Raw genomic sequence first — 15,702 nt, forward strand, 5'->3', positions numbered from 1 at the left:
TATGTAAAAGTAAGACATTTTATTTTACAGAAATTACACATAGCTCATCTCAAGTTTCAAGAATTTTATACAATAAGTTTTTTAATGCAATAAAACAAGCCATATGAAGTGAATTGAAACTGGGTGACTTAGTCTTAACAAGAATTGAAATATATTTTACTCTCAACCCAACATTTATTTGGTTAATAAGTAACTGTGGGATAATAGGCAGTTTATACCTTTTATGTCAGTTTTTGAATACTTTGGTAATGAGGTTTTCACCTCTTAGATTTTTTTTTTTCTTTTTGATGAGCTGACTAAAGCTTGTTTGTTGTTTTTAATGTCATTTTAAGCATTGGTTAGATACTGATTTGCTCAAAAGCTATTGGAAGTGAATAATAAGAAAATTAAAAGTTAATTACATATAAGTTATGTTACTGCTACTACATGCTGTTGGATGAGAAGCTGTAACAAGTCTCTTCTCTCCATTTTTAAATAGCTCCTACTGGGCATTATGCCAAATGTTGTCCCATTGTGACACGTCTTGAACAGTAGTATTCAAGTATTTACTTCACAGCTGATACACACTTCATAGTGAAGTTAACAACCTTTATTAGGTGTAGAACCTAAAATATAAGTTTTAAGTATAAGAACCACAAATTTATACAATGATAGAAATTAACGAGTAAACATCAGTACACAATGTTTTTCATTGTTTAATCAATCCAAAGGTCTATATTCATTGGTCAAGCCTTCTTACAGGACTGCATTCCATAACCAATTTGGACTTGTGCAGAATAAAAGCTAAGTAACCTTACATCTGTACATATTCAACAACAGGGCACAAACAAACATTAGACCTGATGAAACAAAGGTTTGTGAAACAGTTTTAAGCTCACCAGTTCAGATAATTGTATGAGCACAGCATATTATATTTTTGTAGAACTAAATTATTATTAATTAAATCATTTCAATTTGTCTGTGTGTGTGGATGTAGTCTGGTGAGCAAATAGTATGTTTGTATGTCCCGATTTATTTAAATTTTAAAACAAGATAATGGCTTGATAGTATTTTTACAATAATGTTCATAGTAAACATTTTACTAAGACTAACAAAACAAGAAGTACAAACTAATGAGAAAAACATTTGATCATTCAAACTTTATAAAACATAAGAAAAACAAAACAAATTGCAGTTTCTTTTGATAAAACATAAATACTGGGAAAAGAAAAAAAGACATTAATTTTTATTAATAAAATGTGATCAAACTTGAATAAAAGGAAAAAAAATGCAAAGGAGTGTCCCAATATCTTTTTTTCACAGAAAAATGTAGATATTCCAGCAAGACCTTGTAGCTGTTGGAATCTGTGTATCCAAACAAAATCATGCAGTTCTTGGAAACTAAGTATTACAATAAGATCTTGTAGTTTAACAGTCAATTTCCTCTCAAATAGAAGTTGCCTTTTTAAAGAAACATTTTCGTGAAAATCCCTCGCATTTCTTTGTTTCAGATTTTGTGGGTTGTGGTGCGTTTTTTTTTGCTCTCTACAGAAATGAGTGTTCTGGTATTTGGATTAGCATTTGGTGAGTGAAGATTTGTTAATTCATAAAGTATAGTATTTTTTAATGCATTATGGTTGAATTAGAAGCATGTTGGCTCAATTTAAATTAGAGGGTAAAACATGTCACAAATTACATGTCAAAAGTATTAGGTTTTTGCATTTGATAGGTTTTCACAGTATTAAACGAAGTACCTACTAATTGAACTAGGATCATGTACAATGTACTTACAAGTTACAAGTATGATGCAGGTCTTCACAGCATTACTTGAAATGCTTCCTAACAGTGACATGTATGAAGTATCAAGTATATTGTACTTAGCGGCTACTAGTGTAATACAAATCTTCATAGCAATTAAAAAAGAAAAGAGAGACTGCTGACGTAATATAATTCATCCCATCATTTCAAGACATCTTTTAACAGGGTCTTGTATTGAATACCCTGTTTTTGGCAACTATTAGCATTAGTAGAAATCTTCCTAGCATTGGAAGAAAAACAATAAAAGCATGTGTTTGATAGTACATTCTTAGAAACCATTGATATAATAGTTTCTTATTATGTTAGAAATTTTCTTGCATATTGTGTTCACAAGATGTTTACAGAAAACCTAAAAATCTTGTCCAAGTAAAAATACTTTTTTTGCCCTTGAACCTGGTATGATGGTTTTGTGCACATGATGGTGCTGAAAAAGTTTTAAAGTTAATTAGCAATTGTATTAGTTCATTTTCTGAAGATTGAACTTTTTCATCTGAAGATAGTCAGTTAAATATCTGGAGTAAATTTAAAGAAATCCAAAAAATACATTAACACTAAAGAAAGATCCCTGGTGAGGAAGTGTAAATTTTTGTGGATCTTGTAACATTCCATATTTTGCAATATTCTTTGTAATGTCAAAAATCTAAGTATATATAAGAGAAATATGAAATGATGTTTGATTCACCACACTCAGGTCACCTGGATAGTAATACAAGTATCAGGAGGGTCCTGCTTGTTACATCATTTATCTCATTGGCTTACTCAAGTTCACAGGTACAGTTGTTTGTAGTTTCATACAAGAATATATAGCAGATTAATGTTTTTGAATATAGATGAGTTTATGAAACTTATTTTTTGGGGAGATGGGTAAAAATTAAGGTTGTCAGTATTGTTAATTGATTGTCAATGTTATATTATTTTGTAAATGTATTTATGTACACACTTCTGTCTGGTCCCTATAAGTAATTTTCATTACTTTTTATTTGCAGATTTTTGGAAAATTTTATAATCAGTACAAATCTGTATTATTTATTCTTTGAAGACACTGAAAAATTGTACTAAGATTTCTGTTAAGTCTTCAGATTGGTGTTTAAGAAAAAGAAACAATATGATTATCATAATCTTTGCATTTGTTCTTTTATGTGCAAGTTTAGAGTACCTAAGACAGTGTGACTCATGATTTTCTTATACATGAGTATAATTAAACAAACTACAATTGTTACATGGTTTTTATTTTAATTTAAGATTTAGTGATAACAGAACTGTCTTATAGATAAATTGAAGTGTATGAACTACTGTAGGATATGCCTGTGGTAATTTGAGAGTTGCATGCAAGTATTTTTTTTATGGACATTTTGATGTTGGACATACCTGTCATAGTGTAAGATGTCTAAACACTGTTGTGAGCATGCTATTGTAGAATGTGCATGTGATAATTTTGAAGCTGTGTATGAGAACTGTTTTGTAGAGTAGATGAACTAGTTTAGGATTAGGATATGCCTGTGGTAGTCTGGGAATTGTGGTGAGAACTGTTTTGTGAAGTGAATGAGCTATGATAGTTTGAGATGTGTGTTAAAGTTGTCTTGTGGATGTGCTATTGAAAGTAAAGATATGACAATTTCAGAGTTTTGTTTTTCAGGGTGCTTTAGAGATAGTAGTACCCGATGAAAACTTTCACATTGTTCACAAAGACTATGACATCTTTGCTCATGGAGGCATGCTCTTCTGGTTTGTTAGCTCCATTGTTTTTGCTGTAGTAAGTATGAAAATTTATTTATTTTATGTATATTAATATTACTTTTCTTTATAGAAAAATCCTTATTGATAGAGGATACTGTTGAGTATTATCATAATAGTTCTTGAATGTTTTTTTATTAAGTATTCCACATAAAATTGAAACATGAGAAAATGTAGCCATTGGTATGTAAATTTTGTTTATATTTAACTTTCTATTTTGCAGATTTATGCTACTGCCCTTTTTACCTTCAGAATGTTTTGCTCCTGTTTTGTTGTTATTAGTTTTTACCTGTTATGTTTGATTAGTACCCCAGACAAAAATCAAAATAATTTTATTTGCTTTTTGGGCGTTATGTGGTTTATTTTTCCAGTCTGATATAGAAAATCTGTTGCAGGCAGCTTATTTAACTATTTGACTCATAAATTACAAATCTCGTGTACAAATAACTTCTTTGTCACAATCTATCATTATTTTTGTTTTATGCAGCTACAACTACAATAACCAGGTTTGTTAATGAACCTGTAAAACTTGTATAATTGACTAATTTAAAAAAAAAAAGTTTTGGAAGGATGAAACAGGAATTGTCTACAGTGTAAAGGCAGTTGAATTAATTGGAGATACTGATCTAATGTGGAAATTGGCATGCTACTTATAAAAAAGAGAACTAAGTGAAAAACCAAGTTAGCATATGAAGGATAAAATTTAAAGTATTATAAACTTAAGTTTTAAATTGACTGAATGTTGGGATTTGCAGGATTATATTTCAAACAGTTAATCAAACAGTAAATTAGGAAATCAAAAAACTATATGTAAAAAAGGTTGATTGAAAATGTAATAGTATTTCTTTAAATATGTTAGGTTAGAAAAATGTTAGAGTAAATTAGGATCTTTTAGGGATACTGTAGGAAGACTAGTATCTGTTGCTTATGGGATATCTGGGTTATGTTCTTTTTTTCATTTTCTATTAATGAAAATATAAATATTCCTCATCCTGAACAATTGTTGGATGGAACCAAAATTGAGCTAGGTAATCAAATTAACTCTAAGCTAGTTAAGGTTAGAATTAATGTGATTATCTGATTCAGTTGGGAAGTATAGAGAATAATAAAGCTTCTTAGGCATGTAATACTTTCCTAAGAGTCTTGAAGAAGATCACGGGTAGAAGACAAATCACTTGTTACAACGTTTAAGTTCCTGAATTACTTTAAGATTGGAAGTAGGATAATGTTACTCTTTTCAAGAAAAGTGATAAAAATTGTCCCAGTAATTATAAGCCTTTATTAGTTTTATATTAATAGTTGGAAAAGATTTTGGAAGTCTGATAAAAGGTACTTTCCAAAGTTCTTTAAAATTTTGTTGGATGGTAAATGTGGTTTCAATAGGAGAAAAAATTTTTAAGCTCATTACCAAAAAAAATAGCCTGAAACAGAAGGGGCTTAAGCAATTTAAGCAATGCTGTTAACAGCAGGAATATTAAATGCATGTCTTAAGAGGGTATAATATTTTATAGGCCATCGATTAGACCAAATCTGAACACTATTCATTCTTAGGCTCCTTGTGTTAGAAAGAATGATGAATTGTTGTTAAGAGCTCTGATGGTACTTGTGATAGAAAGGTTGTTACATGAGGATAGATTAATATTTGTAACTTATTTTCTCTCTAAACAAGAAGAGTTAGAAGGGATCCAGTTGAGATGCTTTTATTTTTGAGTTTGGTGTCTTGTCTTTGAATTGTATGTGTATGTGTATATTTATAAGGCATTATTCTGTGTACATGTATATTTACAAATACAGAATATTTTGCTCTTCATTTAAAAATGTAAAATTCAGTTCTTGGTTCTCAGTTGTTAGGTAGAAAGTGAGAAATAACTGTGAAATATATACCAATTGGGTTTTGTAATCTTTTATAAAACAGCATTTCAGTAATAGAGCATTCCTAAAAAATAGCTGCATATCATTCCATTTTAGCTTTTAATTTGTAAAATTAAGCCTTTATTTTAAATGTTTAATGCCCACTGCTAGGAGGTCAATAACAGAAATATAAACTTGGGTTAAATCATTTTAATTGAAGATTTCTATATGACAAATTGGTACATAACGATTAAAACTGAGTTTTACATCTGTATTTTATAGAATGTTTTTCATGACAGGCATTATCAGTTTAGAAGTCGCAGTTTAATTCATCGGTAAATTTTTTGTCATTGTAGCCACACTGATTACAATTGATTAATAATAAAGATTTCCCAATTCATAATTTACTAACATTAGTAGAAAGAAAATGTAAGAACAATACCATATGAATATAGCTAACAGTACAATTCAACAACTCTATAGTGATCACTGCACTTAAATATTTTGATGTTCAAAGATTTGACAAGTTATCTTGTATAAATGTTTGACATTACATCATATTATATGAACTTTAAACTTGTTTATTCATAAATACTTGATTGTTTTTGTTTGTTACTCTGCTATGAAAATCAACTGAAATAGCAAAGTTTGTGGTATTATCATCATAACAGTTATTTGTAAATAATGTTACAATTTTGTTGTAAGCATGGAGTAACATTTTTCCTTTGCTTTAGGTATACACTGTAATTTTTATCCTGCCTTGGACGAGAATCAGAGAAAGATTGGCTCTCCCTTGTAAGTAGTAGATGTAAAAACGTAGCCAAGATTTTGACCTCTACAGTTAGTATTTTTGTTAATAAATATTTATACAAAATGGCTTTGTTTGAAATGAGAAAGTCCAGAAATATTGTGTTTTTATTGCAAAATGTTAAATTTGGTAAATTATCAATATATTTGTTACAGTTGAGATGACATATAACATGAAATGTAAAAGTTAAGAAAAGAAATTAGTTATAACTAATGTACAATTTAATTTTTGTTAATTCAATTAGAACTTTTATGACAAGTACTATTAATTGTTCTCTATTGAAACCTTTCAGTGAATAAACTTTTATATTGAATTCTGTGGAAAAGTTTCTCATACTGTGGAACTGTTTGTTTCAGCCAAAAAATCATTTTACTGGTATGCACTGTTTTTGGCTTTCATGAATTTCATTCAAGCAGCTGGTAGTGGCTTGATTTATCATGGAGAAGTTGATGGTTTATGGTAAGTAATTCATGTTTTCTTATTCACCCAGAATGATTACTGAAAAGACAGTGTCTTGCCTTTACATCTATAAATATAAAACTGTATGTTGTATCATCAACAGAAAAGTTTATTTTTTATGTATAATTCAAACTTCTATGATCCTCATCAACAAAAGAGGTCCTCCACATGTTGAATTAGCATGGTTTAGTGGTCATCAAATCCAGGGTTCTCTGGTTCTTCCCTGTTACCTTCAAGAAATAAATAAATTTTGCTTTGTATTTTTAGTTACGATTGAATTGTAAGTGATGATCAAGTCACACTATTTGATTATCTTATCAGCTAGCATCTGGTGGAGTTGATTAACTGGCTTTTCTCTAGTCTGTCATTTTTATATTATGGATGGCTAGCACAAAACTCGGTGAATAACAACATGCTGAAATGTGTGCTGAGAAATTTTGATCAGTGCAGACTTTATTATTTTTTTCTATCACAATGTTCCATGAACAAGGAATTGGAAAGTGATCTAATTCTGTTGTTTGTGATATTACCTAATTATGAATGTGAAACAATGTTTTAACATGTAGAAAAAGGTTTTAACAAAAACATTATATGAGAAATATTTACCAATAATAAATATTATTCCACAGTATTTAACAATTTCTTAGGAATGGGAGTTTGTTACACTCTTCAATAAAATTGTTCATTACTTCATTTTATGTATTCTTAACTGTATTAATAAATTTTAATGTCTAGTTGATTCTGCAATATGTTTTTCACCATTGACTCCTTTTTCTATAACATTTGGATTATTGAATTCCATGCTGAATTGTTCCTCATCTATGAACACTAAAAAATGTGATCAATAGTTATTTCTTTTTGGCTACAATAGGTGGATTTTGTTGATCATGTGGTATCCAGTTTTTCCCCATCTTGTGAACATTTTTACATCAGTCCTTTCTATCCAGTTTTGTTGATTTTGCTACTTTTAATGCTGACCGAGTAATTCTCTTCCATTTGACTTCTTAGTGTCTCTATAAAACTCACAGTACATTAAAGTATCAGTTCCAATCCACATTACTTGGCTTTCTTGTTCAAGCATTTTCTAAAGCATCTCTCATATTGCTCTCACAGTTTCCTCCAATAGGGGGCTTCTTTACGAGCTGAATCACTTTGCCACTTCCTATCGGGTTTAACCATTTAACAAAGTAAGCTTTGCAGGTTCTTCAGTACAGTCCATTAGTTTCATCTCTTTCAAGCAGATCTTTGGGTATCTATCTTCTCTCATTTTGAAAATCGTAATAACATAATAAATACATACTTTTTTAACTACATCATAATTCATACTTGTCCCTCTCACTTTCATTCTTTACAGCAACCTGGTTGTATTTTTGTCAAACGTAAAATTATCTTTATATATTTTCTTTTGCATCTTTCAAGCACTTTGTTACCATTTCAGCCCTAAACTTCCACTCTATACAATAAAAGATTCTGAATTAAACTTTTAAAAAGACATCTTCTTGTGTTTCTCTTCTATCTCACATTTCCTTATTCAACTCCACACTGTATCAGTGATCCTTTCCACTTTGCTACTTAATGCGTTATATGAATATTATTTGTAGAAAAACCAAACTCCGTAGTACTTGTATTTGTTAAACACCTCAACAGACTGACCTTTATATGTCCACTTACCTTCATTACTAAACTTTTCTTTACAGAATGCCACCATATTCAGTTTTTTTCAGATTAATAACTAAATCATTTATTTCCCCATTTATTACAAGTTTTAACCACTTCTCTAATATTGTTTTTGTTGTTGGCTAGTGCAACAGTGTCATCTACAAATTTGAGGTCATTTATTTTCAATAACAGCTCCACCAACATTCCTTGTGATCTATTCATCTTCCCAATCATTGATAAAAGTACTAAATACTGGGCTTAATGAACTTCCTTATCTCACTCTTGTGAGAGTTCAATGGTAATTGCCATGTAAGAATTTTGATTATTTTTGAAACCTGTTTTTAAAATTAAGTAATAAATTGCAATGGTTTTTAGTTGTAGAAGAACAGGAATTAGTTGCAATAGAAGATTGGCACTGATATCTCTCCATTTTGGTTTGTTTTGAAGAGGAATCATACAACCAGACTACTGTACAATAATAAAAGGAAGAGAATTAGAGAAGAAAGTCATAATTATGAACAAGGACATAATATAGATAAAATGTAAAGTTGAAAACATAAGAACTGTTCAAAATGGAATAATATAGTGGTTAAAGAACTTAAAGGACCTGATCAAGAATATAGGGAGCAATGTGAACATTTAGTTAGAGTAAAAAGAGATGATGATTATATGCACATTCCAAGTTATTTTAAAGTAGGAAAGAAAATACAAGGAGAGACAGGCCAATTGTAGTTAACTTTAGTGAAAGGAGAGAAAAGGAAAAATTATTCACATCAATAGAGAAGCTGAAAGGGATAACCATACTTTTGTATGAAAATTGCACTTGATATGAGAAAGATTCAAGTGATGTTACACCAGGTGGTCAGGGATGCAGGAGCAAAAGTAGAGATTTCAGAAATTATGTGTATATGTAAAGAGGTGAAAGTTGAGTAAACAAGAAGGAAAACGTTTTGAAGAAAGAAAAGCAGAGAGCTTTCTGCAGGAGGAAAAATTGAGCAATAATATATGGAAAAGTATAGAAGAAAGTAAGAGAAGACCTTTGAAATGAAACAGCAGAAAAATAAAGGGAAAACAGATTTTAACCAATGAGAAAATTAATATTTTGGAATGTGACAGGATTTTATAACAAAATAATGTTTTGGGATTATGCTTATCCTTTATTGCTTTAGTTGAAACATGGGTTGAGAAGAAATGGGAATCAACTACATGAAGAATATGAATGGTAGTTTTAAGGAAGCTGTTAAAGAAAAAACTCCAGGCAGAGCAAAATGTGGACAAGTGGTTGAAAGTGTTTAGTGTGAAAGACAAGTGGTTGAAGTGTTTAGTGTGAAAGACCTATGCAATACATGTGGTTTACAACCTAGAGCAAAAACTAGATATATCAGGGATTAAAATAAGCATCAAAGGTGTATAATTTTTGATAAAAAACAAACTTTTTATTAAAGTATTTCAAAGAAAAGACTAAAATTCCTTTTTAAATTTGGCCAGAAACCCTTAAGTGAGACTTTGAATAGTTTTTAGCAGTAGTGATAAAATCATATTCCTATCACAAGTTCTGTTAAAAACACATCACATTTGCAGGGAAAACAGGTAATTTTTTTACAGAACACAACTAAGTTGTAAAAGTTAGCTAAATAATGTAAAGTAAAAAATATTGGCTGTGATGTAATGTGCATAATTTGTGCATGATGTATGGGTGTAGATAGTGTCTACACTGTAAGAAAGTTATTTCAATCATTTTTAATGTGTTATTAAAAATTTAAAAACATCACCCTTTGTAACTTCAACTAAGAATACTGAAAAATTATAAGTGACAGTCAAAACATTAAAAATACTGAATAACCAGAAGTGGTTACCATAGCTTTAACAAAGAGTACTAAATAAACAGAATTGATAACCATAGCTTCAAAAGTAGTATTGAATAAACAAATTGATATTCTTAAAATCAGCCAAAAGTGCTGAATAAATAAACTGACAAACATAGTCAACTGAGTAATGAGTAATTGGATAAACAAAAGTATTAATTTTAATGTATGAGCTGGATTATTTACAACAGGTGTCTATGGCTTGGCTTGTTGACAATAAATTTTAGCAATGAACAAAGTCCACTTGTTTTAAAATAATATTAAAACAAGTCAAATGTATATACATATATATTTTTTTACATTATTGGTAACCATAGTTGTATTCAGAGTTTAAAGTCTTTTTGTCATCAAAATTCACACAAGATAATTTAGTTACTTTAAAAACACAATTTGACAAGATGAATTGTTCTTCCTGCTTTGTTATGACAATAGTGACTATAATAATTTTGCTTTAAATTACCACTAAAACTGTTGACTTCCATGGTTGTCAGAACTTCAAATAATTGAACATCCTTTTTTGTTTTATTTTCTTTTTTTTAATAATTGGAGTCCACACAGTCTGGTTTGATTACTTTATAACACAAACAAGTTTGATTACTTTATAACACAAATGACAACCCAGTTATACCTCTGTACTCTGTTATTACAATACAAATCTGTGATGATTTCAATTTAAGAAATCACTGCTATTGGCTTTTTTTATGGCTAAACTCATTCAGTCTATAACCAACTGTTTTTGATGCATATTTATACTCCAGTATCAATCAAGAATGTTTCGCACACCAGAAAATATTATGATGCAATAATGCTCAATTAAAATGAGAAAAATTTGGTTGAACCTAGTAAAATGACAATACTATAACATTTGCAAATTTATAATTATTGAAGTAGACAATCTACGATTTGTAAGCAGTTATGTAAACGAACTTGCAATAAATTATTGCTTCTAAAAGTAAGTTTAACAATCTTGTTATATAAATTCTAAATCATAATACTCGCATTAAACTTGAAACAGTGATGTATATCTAACAAGAAGTGATAGTTATAGCATTAAAAATGACAAATTGGGTGATGCAGACATATACAGGCAAAAAAAGGTTTTACTGCATTACATGAAGGGTTTCATAAATATGCCTCCAGTTTTATTAATTGCTTAATTTTGAGAGATGCTGTGTTTTTAACAACAGAAGAGAAACAGTTTAAGTTTTATAGTAACTATGATATTGAAAGTAATGTATATGTGGGCAAATAAGTGAATATAGTTAAAGAATTAATCTTAAATGGATGTGTTCAAGAGAATGAAAAGCTTAAACTGAAATGGTTGTAGTTACTAGGATATTATGTATTGTTAAAATAAGTTATATTCAGTAAAAGTTGTATATATTTAAGTATCTTATGATGTAGCTGATATTATCTAAAAGTATAAAAGCTATACGTCATGATTGGGTGTAAAACAAAAGGTTTAGAACACAGAACAATTTCCCAGAAGTGAGCATGCTCATTATGGTTCAGATGTATATCACCTATATATTTGATTTTTGGTGAATTCCCAACCATTTGACGGTATAATGCCACTTTGGGTAGACTTATGGGTGCATTATGTTAAGTCTCTCTTTTTTTTTTTTTTGATTGAGTTCATGACATTTATAGATTCTAATATATTTTGTGTACCTGCACAAAATTTCAGAAGCTTTGTGTAATCAATAATTCATTTGTAGACAGTTTTTAATGAAGTACTTTTATTAACGTTTTCAGTGTTGACTGTTCCATCTGCAAAGTGAGTTTCATGTTAAGATTAAAAATACTTCATCTGAAAACCTCATTTTATGTGTGTAATCTCAAAACCTTGTAAATAAACTTAAGTTTTTTTCAGTAAAATTGTTTATTTTATCTGTTATTATCTCTACCTGAAATCCAAATAAGATTGGTCAATTAATACCAGCATCATAACCATCAAGGAAAAATTACCTTTTCTTTTTTTCTCTAGAATGACTTCAGATTGTAACTTTTATCCTAAATAGCTTTAAACTTGGAACATTTATATATCTGTTTCTACTTAAATTTTATTATTTTACAGCCCTTTGAACTGTAACTAATATTCTCGACACACAAGTTTTAAATGACTTGAAATGTATAGCTCATGCTACCCTATAAAATTACCTGATATGTGGGTTAGTTGCTAATTGATTACAAGTATACCGTGTGAAAAAATTTTATTATTATTCTCAATTTCACCTAACCTACTTTTATTTAACCTAAAAATTTTCTAATTTTTACACATAAGTTACTTTTATAATTGTGAATAAAGAATACTTTTGAAAAACAAGAAATATGGTACTTACCTGGGTTGACTGTCAATGAAATTTAACCCTGCTTTTTTTATACCAATATTACTACTGTACTTAGTATTTTATTTAATTAGATAATGCACCAAAAAACACAATACTAACATGCAAAAAGCAGACAATGTCTTATAACTATTGCAACTTTTTTGGCTTTCAAACTATGCAGCAAGAGCTGTTGAAAATTCATCTAAGCTCGTGAATGTGTTTCTTATAGTAATAAGGTTTGAAATGAAAAGGGAAGAGACAATTTTCTGTACAGAAAACAATGGAATATAATATATTATTTGATGGATTAAAATATTGGGTTTCTACTGGTTGTAAATAATGTACTAAATGTCAGAACTATTGGCAATCTGTATAAAGAGAATACGCTACAAGTGTGTACGGCAAGAGGGAGCTTGTTTTCTAGTTTTTGGCTGTATAACAAAATAAGACCAAATGCTAAAAACTTGTGCTTCACCTGAGATATGAGAATGCTATAATGAATAATTTCATAAAATTTTGAACTTCACTGAAAGGTGGTAAATAAATTAGAGAAGATTAGATACCTAGAATGTAAATCTCACAACTCTCATATTAGGAAAAATTGATTTTTAAAAAAATATTGCCTTATAAAAGTGAGAAAGTAAAACTTGTATGATATTAGAGTTTGGATTGTTGGCTCAATTTTGATGCCAAGCATATTTAAATACCATAATAATGAATCAATTCAGTGTAACTCCCTAAAACTCCATGACTTGTGCATGTATCTTCAGCAAGTGTGGGAAACAACTTTATTATCAATCTATGGCAATAAACGTGGCATCAAAACATCTTAATGTTATAAAAGTTTTAATTTTTTTTAATTTCAAAAGGAAATATTTACATAAGTTCATAATATTCACTTCTCTGTGTCTCATGACAATTTTTTGCTCAGTATTTCCCATTTTAGGTTATTTTATTTCTAACACTTTGATATTTTGTGTTTGAAAAAAATTTGCTCTCATACTATAGATATTGTTAAAGCATAATATAGATTTACAGCATGTAACCTTATGTTATTGAGGTGTAAACCAAAAAGTTAAACCTACCTTTTCACATCCTGTCTTTTAAAAAGTGCTAATAATAATAATTGTTTTTGACATTTTTGATTGGATTATATATAATTCATAGGCAAAGAAAATTGCATGATTGTCTGTTTTGTATGAGCCATAAATGTTAAAAGTGAATTTCCTATTTGAGCCCAGTGGGTATGAACAATGATATTTATCAAAGAAGTAATGAAACTTTTAACCTATTTACAAGTTAGTTTGAAAACCAAATTCAATAAAGTAGTTTTCATACAATCAAATGTAGTGAGTATGTGGTTTGTTTTTTAGTTTCATATCTGAAAGCTACATGAATTATATTTTGAATAGCCAACATAATTACAAAAAAAAAAAAGGGCTTGAGAATGTAGGAACTCAATTACAAATTGGCCTAGACTAAAGGCAAGTTCTTGTTTTTCTCTTAACCTTCATCAGTACGCCTGGGATCCATATGGACCCTGACGATAAATATTTTTTCATTGGCAAGTAATATTTTTATATGTAACTGTCATGTTATTATCCTCTGATACAAAAATAGTGAAACTTTCAATGTTTTGCATAATTTTTCTGAATAAAAAGTTGCATGGGGTCCATGCAGGCCACAAGTAATGTACAGATTTGGAGCTCTGTCTCTTCATAAGTATATGGATGCGGAGGTTATCCATTATGATAAACAGTGATTATGTATTTAGATCTCTCCTGAAGTGAAGTAATTCACACCACTAACTTCAGAGGTGTCTCCAGAGTCCCTGTGCAATGCAGAAAGGTGTTAAATCTGCCTTTGTAGACCTAGAATTGGCTTGAGATAAGACAGCGTGCTGATCAAGGTGTTCTAGCAACAAAAAAAATGTTATTTTTGCCCAAGAATTGCAGACAGGAAAGCCCATCAAACCTGTAGTGCATGTGGAAACCATGTCTGTGGTGATCACTTCATACCCAATGTACAGTGTGATGATTGTGTGTAAAATGATTGGTAAAAGATACAAGAAACACTTTATGTTCACTCAGGATAAGTTTTGTTTGTGTTGTCCAAAATTTGGTATTAGTTTAGCTCTGAAACAAAGTTTGCAGTTTGACCCCCTTGAGTCCAGTTGGAACCCAGGCACATTTTCATACAATTTAGTGTTTTTATTGCATATTCAAGAAATCTGTTTCTTCATTCAGTATTTTATTGGTTTTAATTGTGAGATGTCAAAGTATAAGAGGCCCTATATTATGAAATATGTAAATGGTGACATTCGCTTTTTTCTGAATATGAGAAAGTGTATATAAATGAATTTCTTATTTTGTAATAATAAATCACATATTATATACTTACAGTTCTCAGTCGTTTTTACAGTTTATCTGCACAATGCTATGAGAAACCAGTATGGTAACTTTTCAACATCTAAATCATAGCTTCAACATTATGATCATTAAGTATATGCAGGGTCTGTATGGACTCCAGGTGTGCTGAAAGATGGATATTTTAGTGTGTACTGATGAAGGTTAATGCTTATTTTTAATTATATTTTTTAACAGAAGTAACTAAAATTGAAAACTTACCAGATTAGATTAAAAATTGTAATTGAAAAAAAAATTTTCATTAACCTTTTAAATGCTATAAAGGGATGTGTACAACTTTATTTATAGCTATTTGGTGTTACGGATTTACACCAAGGTGTCACAAAATGTTACACTCAGGATACTTGCACATCCTTGAATTTTCTGCCTTAATTTTGCATGTACATGCAAAGTTAAGTAGAAGTACAACTAATGGTTTTTTATATTGAAAAATACTAAATCAAACATCAAATTCTAAAAATTTTAATGGACAAATAAAGCATTTAAAAAACTAACCTAACTTGAAATTTATTTGCTTACTCAAAGGGTTAACTAATACATAAAGAACACATAGTCTGGGAAATCGTGTGATATAACCTGAAAAGTTGTTGTAACCTAAACTTTCTGCAGCTCCTTGTGGTGATTTGATGTTTTTTCAATGAAGTTAAACAAAAGCAGTTGTGAAAAGAGAGGAGGGTTAAAGCTCTTAAGATAATTTCAGTTGCCTATTTGCAGTCATTCCTAAAATAAAGTGAAAAAAAAGGATATTTTGAATTTTGTATTTTTAAGTTTTG

General features: G+C 29.6%; 1 protein-coding gene across 4 annotated transcripts in view; it reads left to right on the forward strand.

Annotated features, from left to right (window-relative positions):
- LOC143225836 (transmembrane protein adipocyte-associated 1 homolog) overlaps window positions 1-15,702 on the forward strand; it is a 62,564-nt gene that overhangs the window by 28,575 nt on the left and 18,287 nt on the right. For all 4 annotated transcript variants that reach the window (XM_076455937.1, XM_076455938.1, XM_076455939.1 and 1 more), the window contains 5 exons: window positions 1,491-1,563; window positions 2,489-2,568; window positions 3,434-3,550; window positions 6,117-6,177; window positions 6,547-6,649. In XM_076455937.1, coding sequence (XP_076312052.1) covers window positions 1,491-1,563; window positions 2,489-2,568; window positions 3,434-3,550; window positions 6,117-6,177; window positions 6,547-6,649 — 434 coding nt within the window. The remainder of the gene's footprint in view (window positions 1-1,490; window positions 1,564-2,488; window positions 2,569-3,433; window positions 3,551-6,116; window positions 6,178-6,546; window positions 6,650-15,702) is intronic.

This window comes from Tachypleus tridentatus, chromosome 9 (genome assembly GCF_004210375.1).
Source record: "Tachypleus tridentatus isolate NWPU-2018 chromosome 9, ASM421037v1, whole genome shotgun sequence".
Lineage (NCBI taxonomy): Eukaryota > Metazoa > Arthropoda > Merostomata > Xiphosura > Limulidae > Tachypleus > Tachypleus tridentatus.